Genomic DNA, 20,250 nt, shown 5'->3' on the forward strand with positions numbered 1-20,250 from the left:
GGAAAGACCTGAAAATTGCTGCCCACCAATGTTCACCATGCAATCTGAAAGAACTGGAGAGGATCTGCAAGGTGGAATGGCAGAGGATCCCCAAATCCTGGTGTGAAAAACTTCCCAAAAAGTATCATGGCTGTATTAGCTCAAAAGGGTGCTACTACTAAATACTCAGCAAAGGGTCTGAATACCTATGGCTGTGTGATAGTTCTGTTTTTCTTTCTTAATAAATCTGCACAAATTTCAACAATTCCATTTCCCCCCCTGTCAACATGGAGTGCTGTGTGTACATTAATGTGGGAAAAAAATTAACTTAAATGATTTTAGCAAATGGCTGCAATATAACAAAGAGTGAAAAATTGAAGGGGGTCTGAAAACTTTCCATACCCACTGTAGCCTATCCCATCTATCCATTGGGTTTCTCCTCTTCAAGGTTACAAGTGTGTCTATCCCAGTTCATTTCTGTTTTCACATAATATTTGAGTATTAGAAGCCTCCTTTATTCATTTATTTAACCACTCATAATTTGCATTATTATATAACTTTGGGGCGGCATGAGCGTCAGCTCATCTGCCTGACAGTTCTGAGAACCCGGGTTGAAATCCGGCCTCGCCTGTGTGGAGTTTGCATGTTCTCCCCGTGTCTGCGTGGGTTTTCTCCAGGTACTCCGGTTTCCTCCCACATCGCAAAAGCTGGCATGGTAGGTTAATTGAAGACTCTAAATTGCCCATAGGTGTGAATATGAGTGCGAATAGTTGTTTGTTTATATGTGCCCCACGATTGTTCAGGGTGTACCCCGCCTCTCGCCCAGAGTCAGCTGGTATAAGCTCCAGGACGCCCGTGACCCTAGTGAGGATAAGCGGTGGATCGATATAATTTTGGTTGGAAATGTCCAAAATGTTCCTTTTCAAGCGATTCTTTTCTGCCTGGCATTTGAGACAGTCGGATTTCTCATTACTAAGCAACATGTAAATGACTTGGCTCTGATTAGATAACTCATGTTCCACAATTTAAACATGGAAAACTCTACTCTCTACTTCCTGCGCAAGCTGGGAAAAGCCAGAGCCCCGACCCCCATCATGTGCTCGTTCTATGGAGGGACCATAGAGAGCATCCTGGCCAAATGCATCACTGTGTGGTACAGAGCCTGCACCACATTCTGACTCAAGACTCTCCACCGCATCAGTGAGGGAAGCTGAGAAGATCATCGGAACCTCTCTTTCCTACCTGCAGGACATTTACAGTACCCGCCTCACCCGCAAAGCCCTCCGCATAGCGGGGGATGCCACCCATCCATCACACACCCTCTTCAGTCTGCTGCCATCAGGGAGGAGACTGCAGAGTCTGCGGGCCAGGACTAGCGGACTCAAAGAAAGTTTTATTGGGGTTTTGTCATCTAATTTATAAATGTCTTATTTGCCTTGGTTCTCTGACCTTGACTATGTTGCACACGTCACCTGACCTTTGATATTTGCACATTCAATTAATACTTTTTATATTGTATATACCATCGTTTTATGCTGCTTTTTATCTTGATGTTATTAATTGTACTGTCTATTGTAGCAACGTAATTTCAATCCTCTGTATGTGTTACGCATATGGAAGAATTGACAGTAACAGCACCTACCTATCTATCTATCTATCTATCTATCTGTTTATAGCATAGACATATGAAGATACTGTATGTCCAAAGTTACAAAGTCCAAACTCTTCTAAAGAGGATTATATAGGAAAACAAACTATCATTTAAATAAACTACAATGATTGCAGTAGTAATGGTTTATCCATGTTCTGTTTGGAACTATGATTTTAAATAGGTAAATTGGTTTATTTTGTTTGTAAATAATTTGCATAATAGATTGAATAATCATAAACAATACTTTTATATGGTGGTACACGTATGCAATCATTTTTACATGTATGGCAATCATGTGGTCGTGGTAATGCTCAAAATGAAGTGATTTTCCCAGGGGAAGAGGTTTAGGAGCCCTCACTGTAAAAACTCGCCCCTCTGAGTCGAACAAATTAGCAAATAAAAGTAAAGCCTTACTTTTTTGTTTGTTTTTCTATTGTTATTTTACTTGTTTTTGTCCGTTACTTCTTCTTGCGGACAAAGTTCTTGTTCACAGTAACATGTTTTGCAAACAGCATATCTCGAGTCACTGTCAATCTTTACTTCATACAAAACTATGGTATGCCATGGTCATGCTGGTAAACACCGGAAAAAACAAATGGTACGACCAAAGCACGAAGAAGTAAAAAAGTTGGTCGCACCACTGCAACTGATGCAAACGTTGGTGTAGAGCCCAGCCATGATAAAAAAAAAAAATCTCCCAACTCCAGACCATCACCAATTACATAAGGTAACAGCATCCCAAACCTAATTAAACTAATGGCATGAAAAATATTTTGGATTATTACACAGAAGCTCTATACAGAAACGACAACCCCAAACCCCCCAGCCCCTGCGGCTACCATGGCAGATAACCATCAACTTATTTTCACATCCTCCTGATCATCATCATTAAAATAGCAGCTCTGTGGTTGGCTGTGTCTGTGTTATTTCCTCTTTTCCTTCATCGAACACTTCTTTCTCTTCCTGTCTCTATCTTTCTGCCGGGCTCCCAAAGTTGCTTTCTCTGCTGTCTCCCAGTAGTTATTAACCAACTGTCATGAGAACCTGAGGAGATGTTATGAAAAGTTGCACAGTGAACCCAAATGTCAAATCACATGAAATAACGTAAGAGAAACATTTGGGTTTGTTTCGTGAGCACATTGATGAGTGCTAGACTTTTTGACTAGTAATCTTTCCATCATCAAAATGTCCCACCTTTCCTGTTTACTCGCGAATAAATGGATGCTTCTTCCTGTTTGAAAGCTGAGAGCCATCTGATTGGCGGAGGCTTCTATTTGAGGCGGCCTGGTTCTACTAAGGATGCTTTTCAAAAACATTACTCGGTCACTAGGATCCTTTTATTGCAACTCACGCTTTTGGGATTCATGTGCAGTATTTCTGACAGGGTCCAATCAAATATAAAGTTGTGATAGCTTTCAGTTTAAAGACACAGGGATTGAGATTTGTTGAGTGCAAGTCCAGAAAGCCATAATAATTATCTGCAATGGAAGTTTGGGGATTTTATGTATTAGGCCATAAATACTCAACAAAGAGGATTACTTTGACTAGAGAGAACAAGTACCTCTTAGGGAAAGTATGTATAATAGACTGGATACAAAATAAAAATGCAGTATCAAGGACAATCTGCTAAATCTCTACATTTGTTACCTACAATATAAGAGTGAACGCAAAATGGGTCACAGGAGCTGTTGTAGTATGTGTTGATACATACAGACAAAGGAACAAGCAAGCCCTTTTAGGATAAATGGCGACCACCCAGACAAGCAGATGGCGGTTACATTAAGATGGAGAAAGAGAATGGAATAAACCTAGGGCTCTTTGGAGAAATACAGAGAACGAGTCAACGATGAGGCCATTAAAGAACTGAGGGAGGGGCTTGAGATTAGGGAAACACTGTGAAATTATCAAAGTACACAAACATAAAAGGGTTATTTTGTAATTGTATCATCTTCCATTTTCTTACTGCAGGTTTAAAATCAGACACACACTCACCAGCCATTTAATATTGTACACCTGCACAAGCTAGTGAGCTCTAATTTAGTCGTAGTTTAGTAAAAATGCTGTCTTTACAAAGCTAATAAAGTCTGCGTATTGTAGCTAAATAAGGTACTCACAATACCATGGTGCACCAATTGAAACTGAACCAAACTGTGTGGAAAAATATAACGTTAAAGTTGTGCAAAACTTTCAAACTGTCATAAGTGTACCACTCTATCATTAGTGCACCTCACTCAACCTCAAATCGAGCATCAAAAGATGATCTTGCAGGTCTTTTCTTTGGCTTTTTGCGACACTTATGCCAAAAGAATGTACATCTTGAACGAGCGCTGTTCAGAAGAATGTGAGAAGAGAAGAAGAGGAAAATAACCAAAGTTATGTTATTTGCAAACAAAATTAAGTTATTGTTTTATTTTTATCTTTCGCTATTGACAGGTTTTTTAAGAATCAAACACCAAGATTTTTTGCAAGAATACATTGTATATGCCAGCACAAGAGAAAACACGGTACTCGGATTAATATTGTGATTGTGGGATAAGAATTCAACGGAATCATTCAGTAACCTAAGGGGGCTGCCATGTTGGGCAGAAACCTCATCAGCTCAAGACCGGTAGTAGCGTCGAAGCGGAAGTAACGCCTGGCCTAACACGGCACGCTATTGAACTGGGTTGGCATGGAAAACATGCAGCGGGATCACAGGAACTGTAGCAAAGAGTAAAAGCATTGTACATCAACTTTTTTTTTTTTTTTTGTCAATGTCTTTCTGTCTCCAAAGTGTTCTATAAATTGATTGTCTGTTGTACTAGAGCGGCTCCAACTACCGGAGACAAATTCCTTGTGTGTTTTGGACATACTTGGCAATTAAAGATGATTCTGATTCTGATTCTGATCTGATTCTGATGAGAAAGAGATCCACAAGAAATCCAGATCGGCTTACAACTCATTAAGTACATGTAAATGATGACGTTACGATCATGTTTTTAAAAAAAAAAAATAATAATTATGTAGCTTTTGTTCATGAAATCAAAAGGAATACATAGGCTGCCGTTGCTGGGTGAAAATTAGGTTGGTTTTTTTTCCCACAAAAACATGAAATGTCGTGCCGCACTTCCCCCCCCTGTGTATTCCTCCTTAAAACTGAGAAAAATTGGTGTTTTATTATTTTTACATTTTACTAAGAGCAGTGGTTAATTTATATTTGTACTAAGGTATGATAGATAATATGAAAATCTTACTACAACATTGCCAAAACAGACTGTGCTGTTTTGAAGGTGGATATAGTTAGTCATTTGTAGCTGTCACCAACCATAGGAATGTGAAACGCTGAAGTGATTTTGAAGTCTGAAGATCTGTGGGAGTGAACAGATATCTTGCAAGAGCAGAAAACAAGAAGATTCAAGTTGATTTTGAGTGAACCTCACAAGTAAAATAAATCTGCCGGAATCCTGAAAGCAGAATATGGTACATGGGAGTGGCCTTGTTTGTTGTTTCTTTGGAACAGAGGTACTTGAGACTGGTGGTAAGTGAAACAAACATGTACATGCATGTAATCTAAGTGCACCTATTTACATTATGCAAAAAATCCTATTTGCCAATATTTATTTTGAATAATAAGAGCAAGCTGACAACCATTGATTTTTTTTTTTTTTTTTTCTCAAAATGACATTTAAAATGATGTTGATGGTGACCTGGCTTGTTGAATGGACAATAGCATCTTTGTCGCTGCCGTCTCCCCATACGCCCTTGTTTCGAATATTGGTGGACCATGTGATTGGACAAATGTTCTGTCTGTCACATCCATTACATGCCGTTCAGAACAATAACTCGATATGCACTGCCCCTACTGACAAGTAAATTACAGCATCATTTCCAGCTTCCTCACATGTACAAAAAGGTCCTCACAACTACTGGGTAAAGGAATGTGACATTTCTATGCAGACATTTATGGTCCCCTTAACTTTGGAGACCCTCTTAGCTTTAAATACCAGCTCCCTGCAGGACCAATTACATTCTTATTGGCTGGAGCCTCACTTAACATTCAACTAGCTACAGTCCATTTCACATCAGACGATGAAAACAGCCTTGAAGTCAATGATATTACGAATTATGTGAATGCCTATACTTTAATTGAAATTCTTTTATTACTTGACTGCTGCGATTGGCTGGGAACCAGTTCAGGGTGTACCCCGCCTGCAGGCTCCAGCGCGCGGGCGACCCTAGTGAGGATAAGCGGCTCAGAAAATGGGTGGATGGATGGATATTACTTGACTGTTGAACAACTCGTCAGGATGATCTTGCATTTAATTCACATGTTCCCCTTCCTCAAGAACCAGGCTAGCGATACAGTAGTGACAAGTATTTGGACACACCTCTTCACTAAAGAATTCTGAATCTTAATTCTTGACTTTAACTGCTGGAAAAAAGTATTTGCCATCTTCAAATTGTTTACTTTTTTTATTTTTATTTTTTGGGGACATTTTCCCCTTTAACATCATCAAACATATGTACATATCATACAACAATAAGCCTAGTAAACACAAAATGCAGTTTTTAAAGCTACCTGGTCCTGCGCGAAAAAGTAATTTCCCTTATAACTGGTTGGGTCATCCAAAGCACTTTCACATCTCTGTGGAGATATTTTGCCCCACTCGTTTTTTAAAATTGTTTTAGTTCATCAATATTGCAGGGCTTTCGCGCATGAACATGTCATGCCACAGCCTTTCAATCTGTCCAGACCTTGACTAAGCCACTCGAAAATCTTCATGTTGTTTTTTTTTTTTTTTTAAGCCATTCAGAAGTTGACTTGCTGGTGTGTTTTGGATCGTTGTCCTGCTGCTGAACCAAGGTTCAGGTCACAAACTGATGGCGGAATATATTCTCCTTCAGGATTTTCTGGTAAAGAGCAAAATTCATGGTCACATTGATCACAGCAAGTCATCCAGGTCCTGAAGTGGCAAGGCAGCCCGAGACCATCACACTACCTCCACGATGTTTGCTTGGCGGTATGTTGTTCTTTTTCTGAAACTCGAGGATACTTTTATGCCAGATGTAATGTTAGACACACATCTTCTAAAAAGCTCATCTTTCGTCTCTTCACTCCATAGAATATTCTCCCCAAAGTCTTGGGACTCATGTTTGTTTGAAAAAGTAAGACAGGCCTTTATGTTTTGTTTTGTTTTTCCCAAGCAGTGATTTTTGCCTTGGAACGCTACCTTCGATGCCATTTTTTCCCATTATTCTTTATGGGTGAGTCATGAACAGTCCTAACCACGTAGTCACTGTGCTTTTTGGGGTAATTTTGGTAGGGCGGCCACACTTGGGAAACTTCCCCAATGTTTTCTTTTTTTTTTTTTCCTCCCTTTGTGGATAATGGCTCTCACTGTGGTTTACTGGCGTCCCAAAGCTTTAGAAATGCCTTTGTAATCATTTCCTGAGACTGATAGATATTACTACTATATTTCTCATTTGTTCTTGAAATTGAAATCAGACAGGTTCTATTAAGTTCTTTCTTGATTGAGCAGGTCTTGAAGTAATCAGGATGGGTTTGGTCAGTGAAATTGAACCCATCTTTCCAAAAAATGGGATTAACCACAGTAAAGTCATGATTTAACAAGGGGGAGTTACTTTTTCACATAGGGCTAGGTAGCTTTGGATAGCCTTTTATCCTTAAAACAATAAATCGTCATTTAAGCACTGCATTTGTATTTTCTTTGGTTATCTTTGTCTAATATTACAATTTTACGGTCTTAAAAATTACTGTTAAGTGGGAGGAAATATTCAAAAAGAATGAGAATTCAAGAAGGGGGCAAATACTTTTTCACAGCACTGTATATGAGTCGTTAGTGCAGGAATAGTTTGGGGAAAGCCCTTTTCTGTTCCAGTTTGTTATGGAAGAACTTGATAGTGTTGATCTCAAGCTTATAAAACACCTTTGGGATGTAAAACAGAGTTTGTGAGCCTGGCTAACGCTGACTCTGCAACGGTATTCTGGATGAATTGACAATTTCTCCACCAACATATTGCAGAAAAGCCGTAATATGTAATGGACATGCGTCCCAATACATTTGTCCACATCGTACACAAATAAACAGCATAAACTATACTATAGCATACTATACTCGACTACTGTTATATGGGAGCTGACCATCTTGAGGGACACCATGTCACTTTGCTGCACAGTGGCCGTGCCACCGCTGGCTCCATCAAATCAAGTTAATGGCATTGGTGCATTTCACTGATGTCATAAACAGGGCCACTATCACAAGTCAGTAATGAATCACCCTCACGAAGGCTATCACCTTCATTCGGCTACCACCCAATGTACAACGATCTGTGTCTCACCCGTGCCATCACACACCTTGTCCGTGTGCCAGCACTTCTTGGATGAAGCTGGTCATATCATAATCTCACGCACGCACGCACATACACACATGCACACACATGCACACACACACACACACACACACACACAGAGTCACACAGTCGCTCATTTATGCGGTTATGTCTGCTCCATATAATAAAAGCCTAGTGTTCAAGTCACAGACAGAGAGAGGGAAAGAGGAGGACCATTCAGCGTGATTAGATTTTGTTCAGGTTGGAAGTGTCACCAGGCACTTTTGGGAGGCTCATTGAGACTAGCTCGACTGTGGACTGGCCAGTTTCCTTTAAGAACAACAACAGATTAGCACAGAACTTGTATTTTAGTTAATCTGAAATCAAATCGATAGTTTGTGACGAGATTAACAATCTAAAAACAATCAATCGCTAAAACATAAGGACATGCACGTGCCTTTTTTTCTCACCTTTGCACTAATGACAGAGTTGTTGTGGTAGAAGCAGCAAAGAGCTGCTGTCAGGCTCTTCAGGTTACATCGTTGTGACATTTTTTGTAACTTTTTCCTCCAGTGTCAGGAAGTAACCAAGCGATGCCTCCAGCTGGGGTCCCTCAGCTGCAAATATCAGCTACAGTCGCCTCGACTACACCAAGTATTCGAACTTCCACTGAGTGAGGTGAAGGTCCACTGGCGAATCCCATTTGCCTCTTCAAAGAAAATCTAGTTGCGCAAAGCTATTATCATAAGTGGACTTAATGGTTTAACGTTGTCAGCTGTAATAAACATATCCAACAATAATAATCGGCTTGACAACTCATCGACCACCATGGTGACAAGTCTATTTATCACTATGTCTTCTGACTCTCTCCTCCACAGTCCCCTGCAGAGTGAACCGTCCGCCACTCTCCCCTCTTGCCTCCTTGGTGATCCTTTTCCATTACTCCACCCCCCGAGCTCCATAGACGGGCATGAGAAAGAGCCATGTGGTCCGGTATGAACCAATCACATATGAAACTGTTGGGAATGGCCCAAAGGCAAACGCTCTCTCCCTTTCTCTCACTCTTTCTCTGCTTGCTTTCAGGACGCACGGATGCTGGCTGGAGAAATCAATACAGATATTATTCTCTCACCTACTATGCATGCCACCGGTAACGCTGTTCTATGTTGAATGTTTTACTTCCAGGTTCTTTAACTTTGAAATAATTGGCCTCAAAGTTATTGGTGTAATCATATTGTGGTTAAACTGTTTTAATTACATATGACCTGTTTTTAATTAATTAACTTACTGTCCCCTTCCTGGTCGACACGTAGTCTTGGACGTTGTTTTTTAAAAAATATTTCTACTTGTTTCATGTGTGTTTCTTACAGGTGAGTTGAGGAGTTTCATTTTGACAAAATTAGTGCTTTGCTTTCAACACGGGTGTCAAACACAAGGTCCGGGCGCCAGATCTGGCCCACCACATCATATTATGTGGCCCACGAAAGCAAATCATGTGCTTGAACTGCTATGATTCTTGCTAAAATCTGTAGAAAAAAATGTATTGTCATATGGAATAAATATTTCCAACCATGTTTTTGTCACAAACCTCTTTTTACAAAACAGTAACTTAAACAATAGTTAAAGTATTGCCCTTGAATTTCGATTTCCAAACTATTCATCTATCAATTTGTTGTCTATGTAATAATATAAGGTGGTGATTCAATATTTCTATGATTTCAAAATCTTAATGGCCCTCCGAGAGAAACCATAACTACAATGTGGCCCGTGACACAAATGAGTTTAACACCCCTGGCCTACAACTTGTGGCATCTATATGCAATTCTAATCCTTTTATGGGGGTGTCAATTACTTGCAGATTTTCATTCAATACTTCTATGGTTGTCTAAATGAAACTCTTCAACTCATTTCAACATAGTTCCTTGACACTAAGATGTCACAAGATTGAGGCACAGTAATACTTTTATTGCGTTGCTTGAGGCATGCAGTCGACTGCGAAATATAGCTTCAGCCTTGACAATGGCCATTTTCCGATAAGAACACTAGGCGTCACACTTTTTCGTTGGAATGAGTTGCTAGATGTGCTGTGCTCTCCTGCTGTCGCCGACTGTAATGTGTTCGCAATTGGCCGGTTCATTCTAGTTCAGCCGCAATACTCATACTGTCTTTAAACTACTATGATGCCGTTTCAGAGCAAAAAAATCTGAATTGTGTCACTTGGATAATCCAGTGCACTAATTGGTTATCAAACCTTTCCCTCACCTGGTATTCTGAACAGCTGTCTTTGATTTTATAATCATGGGCATTTGATCTCCTGGTTTGTTACTGTCCTTGTTGGGTCCTCATTGGAAAATGTTGTTTGTTGTCACATTGTATGCTCCGCTGGGCTCCCTATGTTTGGATTTGCCCCCTTTTTCTTTTTTTTTTGCAGTGACTTTTGCCTCTGGTATTTTTCTGTTTTGAAAATTGACTATTTTCAGTTTTTCGTGTCCGCACCAATGGCTGTTTTCATCTGTTCCCAAGGGAATCCTACAGCACTGTGACGAAATAGAGAACATATACTCTTTAAGCATTTAAGCAATGCCGCTATGGTAGTAGCAACGTGACAACTTTCCCATAAAATTACAGTCTGGTTGGAGTGGCTAATTCAATGAGCACAACGCACCAAGAATTTTGAAAGTCAGTTGATGGGTTCTGGAGAAATTTAGTTTTTTGGGGGTTTTTTTTGTGTCTCGGAAAAAAATGCCTTCTCGGGGAATGTTTTATCTATGGAAAATCCAAAAATCCAAAATTATAAAACGCCTTCAAATTAGGGTAAAACAGTTTAACTTCATTATTTCACAACATATCTCATCGACCTGCTTCTCAGGGAACTTCTTCTCTGATTGGCTTACAAGTTTCAGCTAAAAATATCCACTCAATATAATATTTAATCTGCGATTGGGTGGCGACCAATTCAGGGTGTAACCCGTCTCTCGCCCGAAGATAGCTGGGATAGGCTCTAGCATACCCGCGATCCTAGTGAGGATAAGCGGTACGGAATATGGATGGATGGATAATATTTCATAAAAAGGAATTGAAAAAGGGCTACGGTTAATAATAATTTCATTTAATTACTAATTTAGAAAGAGATGATACAGTTGTAGAGCTCACTTCCTGTGAGACATGGAGCATCATCAGCAGCATCCATGTAAAACCCAGGCAAGTCGTACAGTTACTTTTAAAGAATTAATTGATCATTTGGGGGTTGCGCTATGCCTGTTACTTTCACCTCAGTATTTCATATAATCAAGACAATTTGAGCGAGTGTATTCTTCCAATTTTGTGGGTAGTGGAAGGCCCTTTGTCTGAAACCTGAGCAATCAATAAAGGCTTTTGTTGCATTCACCTAATGACAAAGGGCCTGGGCCACACAGAGCCTTGACCTCAACCCCGTCAAACGCCACAAAGATAACAAAACAAAAAAGCTAGAGAACTAGGCCCGCTCTTATCTTAATAGCATGATGCTGTAAACTGAAGAACCCACCAGCAAAAACACATGGGGTGACACCCCAGCAATTAAAAGAATTTTCTGTCACAGGGAATGAAGACAGTAATTACAGTGCGGGCTCCCTGAGGATCCATAGAGGAAATACATGTCGAATGTTCCCTGGAGCAACACATGCAGCATTGCCAACCACATTGGCCCCAAATCACCAGCTAGCATAAACGTCCACCCTAAAATACACACATCCGTCATTTCTGGAATGCTCTGGAAAACAACAAGGGACCAGAAACTGTATTCTAAACTCTTTTGGGAGGTTCAATATCTTCCACTGTATTTGTTTGTTGTATTTGAAAAACATTGTCAATACTGTATACTGGATATGTTTATTGTAAGAATGTAAAGAGCAAATACAGTAAGAAAAGAATACATATGTGGTCTAAAGAATGTCACAAACTGTTGGTGAAAAGTCAGACATAATGCATGAAGCCGATTGCAATGCTTCAAACAGGTTTGTGCTTGATATGAAATGGCCAATGGCTCATGTGAGCGATGGTGGTCGTGGTCCAGGCTCATTGTGGCGGGTTAAAAAGCTAACGTATGTTTGCTAATGCTTGCTACCACACATCCATGTCATGTAAAATGTTGCTTTGTGGCCTAGTTTTACATTTCGTGTTTTTGATCTGAGCCAAAAATTTAAACATGAAAAATTGGCTAATAACAAAATAGTCCCTTTTTGATTTGTGATTGTTGAAAACGGAAGGAACATAGGGTGCACAAATTCAGTTCCCGCTCAGTGACAGTGTGAATGTGCATGTGAATGGTTGCCTGTCTCTATGTCTCTGTAGTCTGCCTTTTGCATGAAGTCAGCTGGGACAGGCTCTAGCGCCCTGTGACTCTGAACAGGATAAGTGGATTTGCCAATCTATCTTCTTCTTTTAAAAAGGTAACTTCAGTTTATTTGAACTTTTATTATACCTTAACAATTATGCCAAAGCTTAATTTAATGGCCCAGTGATGGACTTGGCATGAGTGTTCAGGCCTCTTGGCAAGCGTGTGCTTGTGGTGGGTCATCAGTCCATTAAAGACAATTGTGCTGGTGAGAGTCTAGCTGATTAGAACAATGTCACGCCTGAGCTGTATGAAGCCTCTAAGGTCAAAATAACATTTCATGTCACTCCACCCAACAGTCCTATTTTACTTTATATACCGGATTTGGTCGGCACGGTGGACGACTGGTTAGCACATTTGCCTCACAGTTCTGGGGACCGAGGTTCAAATTCCGGCCCCGCCTGTGTGGAGTTTGCATGTTCTCCCCGTGCCTGGGTGGGTTTTCTCCGGGCACTCCAGTTTCCTCCCACATCCCCAAAACATGCATGCTAGGTTGATTGGAGTTGATTTCGTGTGCCCTGCGATTGGCTGGCGACCGGTTCAGGGTGTACCCCGCCTCCCGCCCGAAGATAGCATGTTGCTCATCATGAATTGAATTGAAAGTTGGGTTAGAGTAAATCACATACCTGGACTGGAATGAGGTTGGTTCTTTCCTGGATTGTAATATATTGAAGCTTGAGAAAACTAGGTGATATGGTAGAAATTGTGATAGCTAATCATAGGGGTGTGACCCAGTTGTTAATATTGATCACCCAACTAACCTCTTGGTCTGTTAATATGAGAAGGTCACATTTTCCAAGCTGTTAGTTAAAAAATGTGTAGCTGAACTGAAGATGGATCTATGGATTCTGTTCAAAACAAAGTGTAGATAGAGTATGAGACTGTTTATATAGAAAAATGAGACCAACCGGGCAATTATGAATCAACTGATGCTGTTGAGCTGCTGGGAAGCTGCATGTTCTGCTTATTGATTGGCTGTCATGCACATGAACGCACTAGCGGCCGGGTTGGTGGAGCGGAAAGCTGACTCGATGCTTGTTAGCGCAACTCGTGCTGGCTCACTGACAGACCGGTATGCTGATCACTGATGAGTCTCCACTGCTGTTTGGAACTCAAACGGACATTCTGACAGCTCAGGTTTCTGTGACCTCACGCTGTCATACCGAAGTTTGACCACTGGGTGGCAAGAGAGTGAATCTTCAGTATATATGATTTTTTTTGGTCACTAGTTAATAACTGAATCAATACACAAATGAGTCGGTAACAAATGGTGTTGTTATTCTTAAAAGTTGAAATGAAAGAATCATACATTCATCACATTATAGTAAACCAGCAGTGTTCCACAGGCTTCTGTATGAAGGGAAGCCAAGACCACACACACAGAACATAAATGTTTTTTTTAGAAGGTGCTCTTTTCAGACAGAGGGAAGTTGCCCTTTTTACTTCAAAGGGAATGAAAGAGAAGAGACAGTATTTTCGAGATTTTTTTTCTCTCTCTCTTAAGCCACAAATCTATCTTTCGTACTTGTTGTCTGTGCTGCGCGCCCATAGCCTCCATTCCCCCTTTGTCTAGTTCACCAATTACATCCAAACAAAGCCTTGTTCCACATTTATCTCGAACACTGGAGCAAGTTCGAACATGGTCTGTCGCAACTCTGAGTGGGAACTGACCCGTCTGCCGGCACTGAAGTTATGCGAGTGACTACAACACCATCAGTGACAAAATACATATTTAAAAAAAACAAATAATGTCTTCAATTTATTGTCAAAAGAGGAGGGCAAAATAACAATTAATTGTGACGAGTGGCTGTCCATAGCCCATCTTCGCGTGGCACATGTACTGGAATATTCTCTTATGCTTTGAATGAGAGTCTTCTTACTTCCTGTGTATACTCCCAAATCCATTCATTTTCTATAGTGCTTCGACTCATTAGGGTCACAGGTGAGCATCCCAGCTGACTTCGGGCGAGAGCCGTGGTTCACACTGGATTGGTTGCCAGGCCGATCGCAGAGTACTAAGAGACAAACAACCGCTCACACCGATTCCATACCTGAGGACAATTTAGAGTCTGAATGTTTTTGGAATGTGTGAGAAATTCGAAGAAAATGCCACCCTGAACCCCAGAAGAACCGTGAGGCAGATGTACTAACTACTCGTTCACCGTGCTGCCAAATGAAGCTTTTACAGTACAGTATATTCATCCAAAAGTACTGTATATAACAGCTAAAGAGGAATGACATTGTGACATGGGCTCAACTTCTGTTTCTACTTCCTTTACATGAAGGAAATCGGTCATCCAAATAAAGACAATAAGCCAAATAACCTTGTTGACAGGCAAACCATCAGTTTCTTTCCACTCTCCACTTTTCTGCATACAATCATCCTGCACACTTCTGTACCCTGCTCGATCAATGATGTGCACTGAACAATGTGTACGACTCACGGTCAACATGCATTTTTGACCTTATCACCGGAAATAAAATGTGACAGCACCTGCGTGCCTGTTTGACTTTTTTTTTTTTCTTCTTTTTTTAAATCCACAATGCAAACGCAAACACACCTGGAATTCTGGCTGACAGCTACACTTTCACACCTGTTATGTAAGATACAGTGGCTCCATGTGCGGTCAGCGCACACTGTTGACTCTTGCTCACAGTCTTGATTTGACCGACAAAACACCACAACTGTTTGTGTGTGTGTGTGTGTGTGCGCGTGTGTGTTCTTGTGAGAAAGACTATGTTTGCTTTTCACACTAAGGTGTCAGCATCCAAACATATGTGCTAAGAGATGGGAGGAAAGAGTGTTGGATGGACAGAAGGAGGGAGGATCTAGTGGAAAAAATTATATATATGTATATACTGTCGAGGTAAAAATGAAAATTAGGGAAAGCATTTTCTCAGAAGCTCACCAACATGGTGTAGTTACCAGTATTGCTTAGTTCACATTGAAAGTTAAAAAAATCTTTTTGTCAGCATTTGAGTTGCTTGATGAGATTTTGCTGTTGAAACTGCATCGGTCTTCACGTGGAAACTTCAAATTGGTCAGTATAGCAGTGAATAAACAATGAATGAATGCAGTACGAGTTCTGTCTAGGCATTTCCATCATCATTCTATAAGGAATGCAATCATTTATGTGCCACCAGCATTTTCCTTGTTGCACTTTATTTCAGATAATCTACAGTAAAGATGACATTCACAGATACTGAGAGATATACTGTACATCTTTGAAATCCAGTTTTTATTTTTATTTTGTCATTTATTGTATAGAACACATTCATATCAGTGTTCATGTACTGTCAGAGGGGTTAAGAAAATGTTTGAAAGGTTATTGGTTGGTTGATCGTTCTCAAACTTTTGATACTAAGTACCAACTAATTTAATTCGTAGCAGAGATAGATAAGATAAGCAGAGTGAAAAAAAATTATTATCAGACAAATGTGGGGTCTCAGGTGAGCTGGAGCCCATCCCGTGAGAAGCAATATACACCCTGGACAGGTCGCCTGCCAATCGCATTATGTGATATATTCTGGTTATAATACAGTGCAATAAACAGGAAGGTTGGATATCAGTAACAGATGTTCAGTTCCAGCAACAGAACGATAAATAGATTCCTTACTCCTTGTGTTGAGAAAGCACAACGCACACAGAATAGCAAATCATTTAACACGATGATATTTTACGGCTAAACTGGGACTCAGGTGGTGTGTAAAACTAATTTAATAGTGTCCATCATGTAACTGGATTTACTTCGCCTATGAGTGACGTTTTTATTACAACCTGTAGCATAAGCAGCGCAAAGTAATTTCTTATCTGCTCGTTGTCCAGTTACATTAGGTTCATGTTTTGTAAGATTTTGACTTTATTTTCACCTTTACTTAACCTGTTCATTCATTCTAAACTTTTACAGGAGAGAGGAATTTCGGTGGTTTTCAAGAACTACAGCTATAGTGATTCATGCTACACGCACCGCAGCAGCTTTTCTTGACAGTGTGCAGAAATAAACTCATCCTATTTCTGGACTGTATGTTTATGATTTTTTTTTAAATATATATTTTTTCATCTCTGTACAGACAGTCTGGAGAGGATAACAAATGTGTGGAATTACATAAACGTAATGTGATATGTCTTGGCGTCAACTTTGTGATAAGGAAAAACCATACAGTGTTGCGTTTCTGCGAATTTTAACATAAAATGCTCTATAGAATAATCCTGACAATAACATCTGTCTGCTAAACAAAGTTGTACTTACCTTGACATAGTCCATCGTGGCATCCAAACCGACTGTTGGCTCCCTGGGGAACACAGAGAGAGAAAAAGCCCGGTTGAGTGAGCACATCTTGTTCTCGATGTTGGTTTTCCCACCAACAAACTGTCCTTGTTCCCTTAGCTCCTCTCTGCTTCCTACTGCAACGAGCCAGTTGTGACTGGTGATGATGCTTCGCAAACAAATATTCACATATATTCACTCATCCAAAGAGGCATCTTTGCCGTCTGGTTTGGCAAAATGCTAGTTGAGTTGGAGCTGGTAACACTATCCAAAACTCACTTGAGAAAAAGAAGTAGAAATTCATACTGAGCTTCTTCTAACTCAAATCTTTAGGTCCCGATCGGTCTCGCTCACTTTCTCTCTCTCACACGCTCGCTCTCTCTCTCCCTCCATCCCCCCCTTGACTCCCTCCCTCTCCTTCCCATGATAACCCACATCACAGCCACACGCCCACCCTTGTGAGTCCACTGACAATTTCACATAGAAGTTACGGCACACAACACTTGGAAAACACAGATGCATTACCTGTACACGTTTAATCTTCTTCTTTTTTTCTTTTTCTTTTTCCCCAGGAGCATAGGCCCTTTGAACAAACTGTACGTTGCGCCACATTCTGTTCTAACAACTTGAGTGTCCAAGTGCAGACTTTCTCCAGGAGGCTTATAGCCAGCGGCTCACCGTAATAGGTAATTAGCTGAAATCCTTGACTACTTGAACAAGGTTGCTGGTTAAAGTCCCTTAAGCTCACGGTAGTGTTCCCATGGGAATATTAGCATGGGCCAGTACTTAACAAACCAAACATGTTCAGCTGTAAGCCCTCTCAGCTTTAATGTGGCCCCGAATATCGAGCGGGATTTCATTACGTAATTGAACAGAAGGCTGCATTCACAACAATTTATGGTCATTATTCATATTTCCTCTGTCCTAGCTTCTATTTCTGGGCACAAAAGATCCAGAACAAAAAAGATAAGAGCGTGTGAAAAAGCGAAAACAATGATGACAAGCCTTTATAATCTTTACACCTTTCCTAAAAGGTTTCCAAAAAGAAAATACACTTCATATACATGTGGATTTAACTAGTGCAGGAAACTTAGAACGCGTAATTATATGCACTCTGAAGCTTTCTCACAATCGCTGTTCCATAACTGCACCGCAAGTGGGCTGAGCAAAGGGATGGAGTCTAAAAAGAGTTATTTCAACATACATGTGACATTTGCATGTTTGCTGGTGCACACAATACCAATAATCAATATTATTGATTATTGGTATTGTTCCCCACCCTCCCCTTATGATCGTCCGACACTAACATTTGACTTTGGACATCACATCTGCTTGGCCCGCCCAAATGTATGTCACGCATAGAGCAGGAGTGGGGATGGCTACATCGATTCATTTGATTAAACTAAATTCAATTAACACAATACCTTCCACTTCTGCACTTGGTGGAGGTAGGATTCAAACTCTTACTCTGTTCCTATCTTGTTGAGATATAGAATTGAAAATTGAGATGATATATTGGAATTTTGTCATTTGAATGCATTGTGAATAGAATGCCACCGATGGAGAGCGATAGCACATAGTAAGTTACTTGTACTTTTGTTCCACACGATGAAGTGACTGAAAGTGGTCATTTCAGTGCCTGTATGCCTGGTAGATATTGTTTGGAAAATGATGAGCACTGGTTTCTTGTCAACTGTAGTCCAGCATGCATAACGCCACAAGCCTGACCACATAGTTCACTGATATATATTTCTGTTCTGACCTCAGTGGATGCCTCCAAAGATTCGCCACATCAGCCACCTGCCCCTCGTAACACTGTCCCTGGCCTCTTTGTCCCAACCATTTGGACAACACCCATGTAAACATTACTGGTGCCCAATGTGCTGTGACCAATGGGGGTTTCCAAGTTTCCTCAGCTAGGTCAAAGCCCAAGCTGCTAAACTACAACACCCTTTAAACATCAGTCAGGTGAAGGATAATCTTGCACTGAACACATTCCAAATCCAACCGCAGCTGTAAGTTTAACAAGAGCGGCAAAGGAATGGACGCAAAGTGCGGTCGGAATGCGGAGGCCGAGGACTGCCCTTCCAGACTGCACAAACTAACCACAGCTAACTTCGAATTTTTTATTCTGCTTGTTTTGCTGAAACAGCGTCGGACACTTTCTGCTTGCGTGACCACGAGGTGGACCTGCTACACAAAGACGCACAGAAGGAGAGAATGCCAGAGAAAGAGTAAAAAGTGGAGAGGGGAGGCTGCTCTCACCACAGTCTTTTTCTGGCTTCTGTTGTTCTTTTGCTTCCCCACATGACATTTAGCATCACCACATGTGGGCGACTTTAGTATGGGAGTACAGGGTGGTATGAGGTTTTGTGTGTGTGTGTGTGTGTGTGTGTAGAATGTGGAACTATGGAAAGACGGCCGATGCAGTGTGAGAATGCAGCCAACAGATGTCAGTGTCAAACAAAAGCTGTACGGCATAGTGCTGAGGTTGAGTCAAACATGTGGACATGCTACCCAGTAAGATTGGCTACTGATGTAGAGAAAAACCTGAGCAGTCGATTTGCTTTTTGAAGGAGTCCCCAATGCATACACACATGTTGCATGTTTGTCCCATCTTGTTTGAGCTGAAAATTAGTTTAATGCTGATTCCAATTAAAATAAAACAAACAAACAAACAAAACCTAGAATTAAGACATGACTGACAAGTTAAAAGCATCATTATGTTGATTTAAGAGAAAGCCGTCTATGTCAGCTGCTCCCTCCTTCCCTTTCCTCTCAGTCTACTGTCTTCCGCCTCCTCCTCTTCCTTGCTTGGGGTTCTGTTAAAGTGCCCACTAGGGTCAACAGAAAAACTAACTGGCCAATCAGGAGCTAGAGCAACATAAGGTCAGGGGTCTAAGGTCAGCTGGCAGGGTAAGCAATGGAAAGTCAAGACGGACTGACTTATCTTTTTATAGAAAGGTAATTAGTGTGATGTAACAGTTTCAAATCAACAAGTCAGATTGCAGAAAGTGAGATAAGGGAGGAAGTCTGAGCATTTTTCTTGAGCCACAATTACATTTTCCTTTAAAATAACTTGGCTCTGTTGTTACATTGTATGCATGTTACTGTAAACATTCTGTTTTATTAAATGATATGAAATCAAACAAGGAACATAAGATACAAGACAGACAACATTTAAAATACCGATTATCCATCTATAGGCTATTAAACAGCCTCTCTTGGCAGACAGCCAAAGGTGTTACTAACTGGACATTATAGGGATGTGGCAAGAACTAAATTACTCAGCTATTCATTTTTCCCATTTTTTTTAATTCTACTTTTTACTTCTGATGTGTCAGCACACATGAATAAGATGAACATTTAAGTCTTTTCAGCAAGGTTTTTCATTTCTAATTCTTCTTATTCGAGGGTAAGTAATTTACTGTAGCAACATTTTATCCATCCGATCATCTGCTATAGGGCTTGTTTGGATTAGGTCCACAAGTGAGCTCCAGCCTATCCCAGCTGACTTTGGGTGCCAGTCAATTGCAGGGTACAAAAAAAACAAACAACGATGGACAACTTAGAGTCTTAAATTAATTTAACACAGTGATTCCCGAGTATATCAGCTTTGTGTTCAACTAAACAGGCCGCGATTTCAC

General features: G+C 40.5%; 1 protein-coding gene across 4 annotated transcripts in view; it reads right to left on the reverse strand.

The window, feature by feature from the left end:
• bcar3 (BCAR3 adaptor protein, NSP family member) overlaps positions 1–20,250 on the reverse strand; it is a 58,154-nt gene that overhangs the window by 22,731 nt on the left and 15,173 nt on the right. For 3 of the 4 annotated variants that reach the window (XM_061684749.1, XM_061684747.1, XM_061684746.1), the window contains one exon: positions 16,586–16,628. In XM_061684749.1, the coding sequence (XP_061540733.1) occupies positions 16,586–16,628 (43 nt within the window). Of the gene's footprint in view, positions 1–8,430; positions 8,837–16,585; positions 16,629–20,250 lie in introns of those variants that run through there. The other variant, XM_061684750.1, reaches the window with a different exon arrangement.

Source organism: Phycodurus eques, chromosome 8 (assembly GCF_024500275.1).
Source record: "Phycodurus eques isolate BA_2022a chromosome 8, UOR_Pequ_1.1, whole genome shotgun sequence".
NCBI lineage: Eukaryota > Metazoa > Chordata > Actinopteri > Syngnathiformes > Syngnathidae > Phycodurus > Phycodurus eques.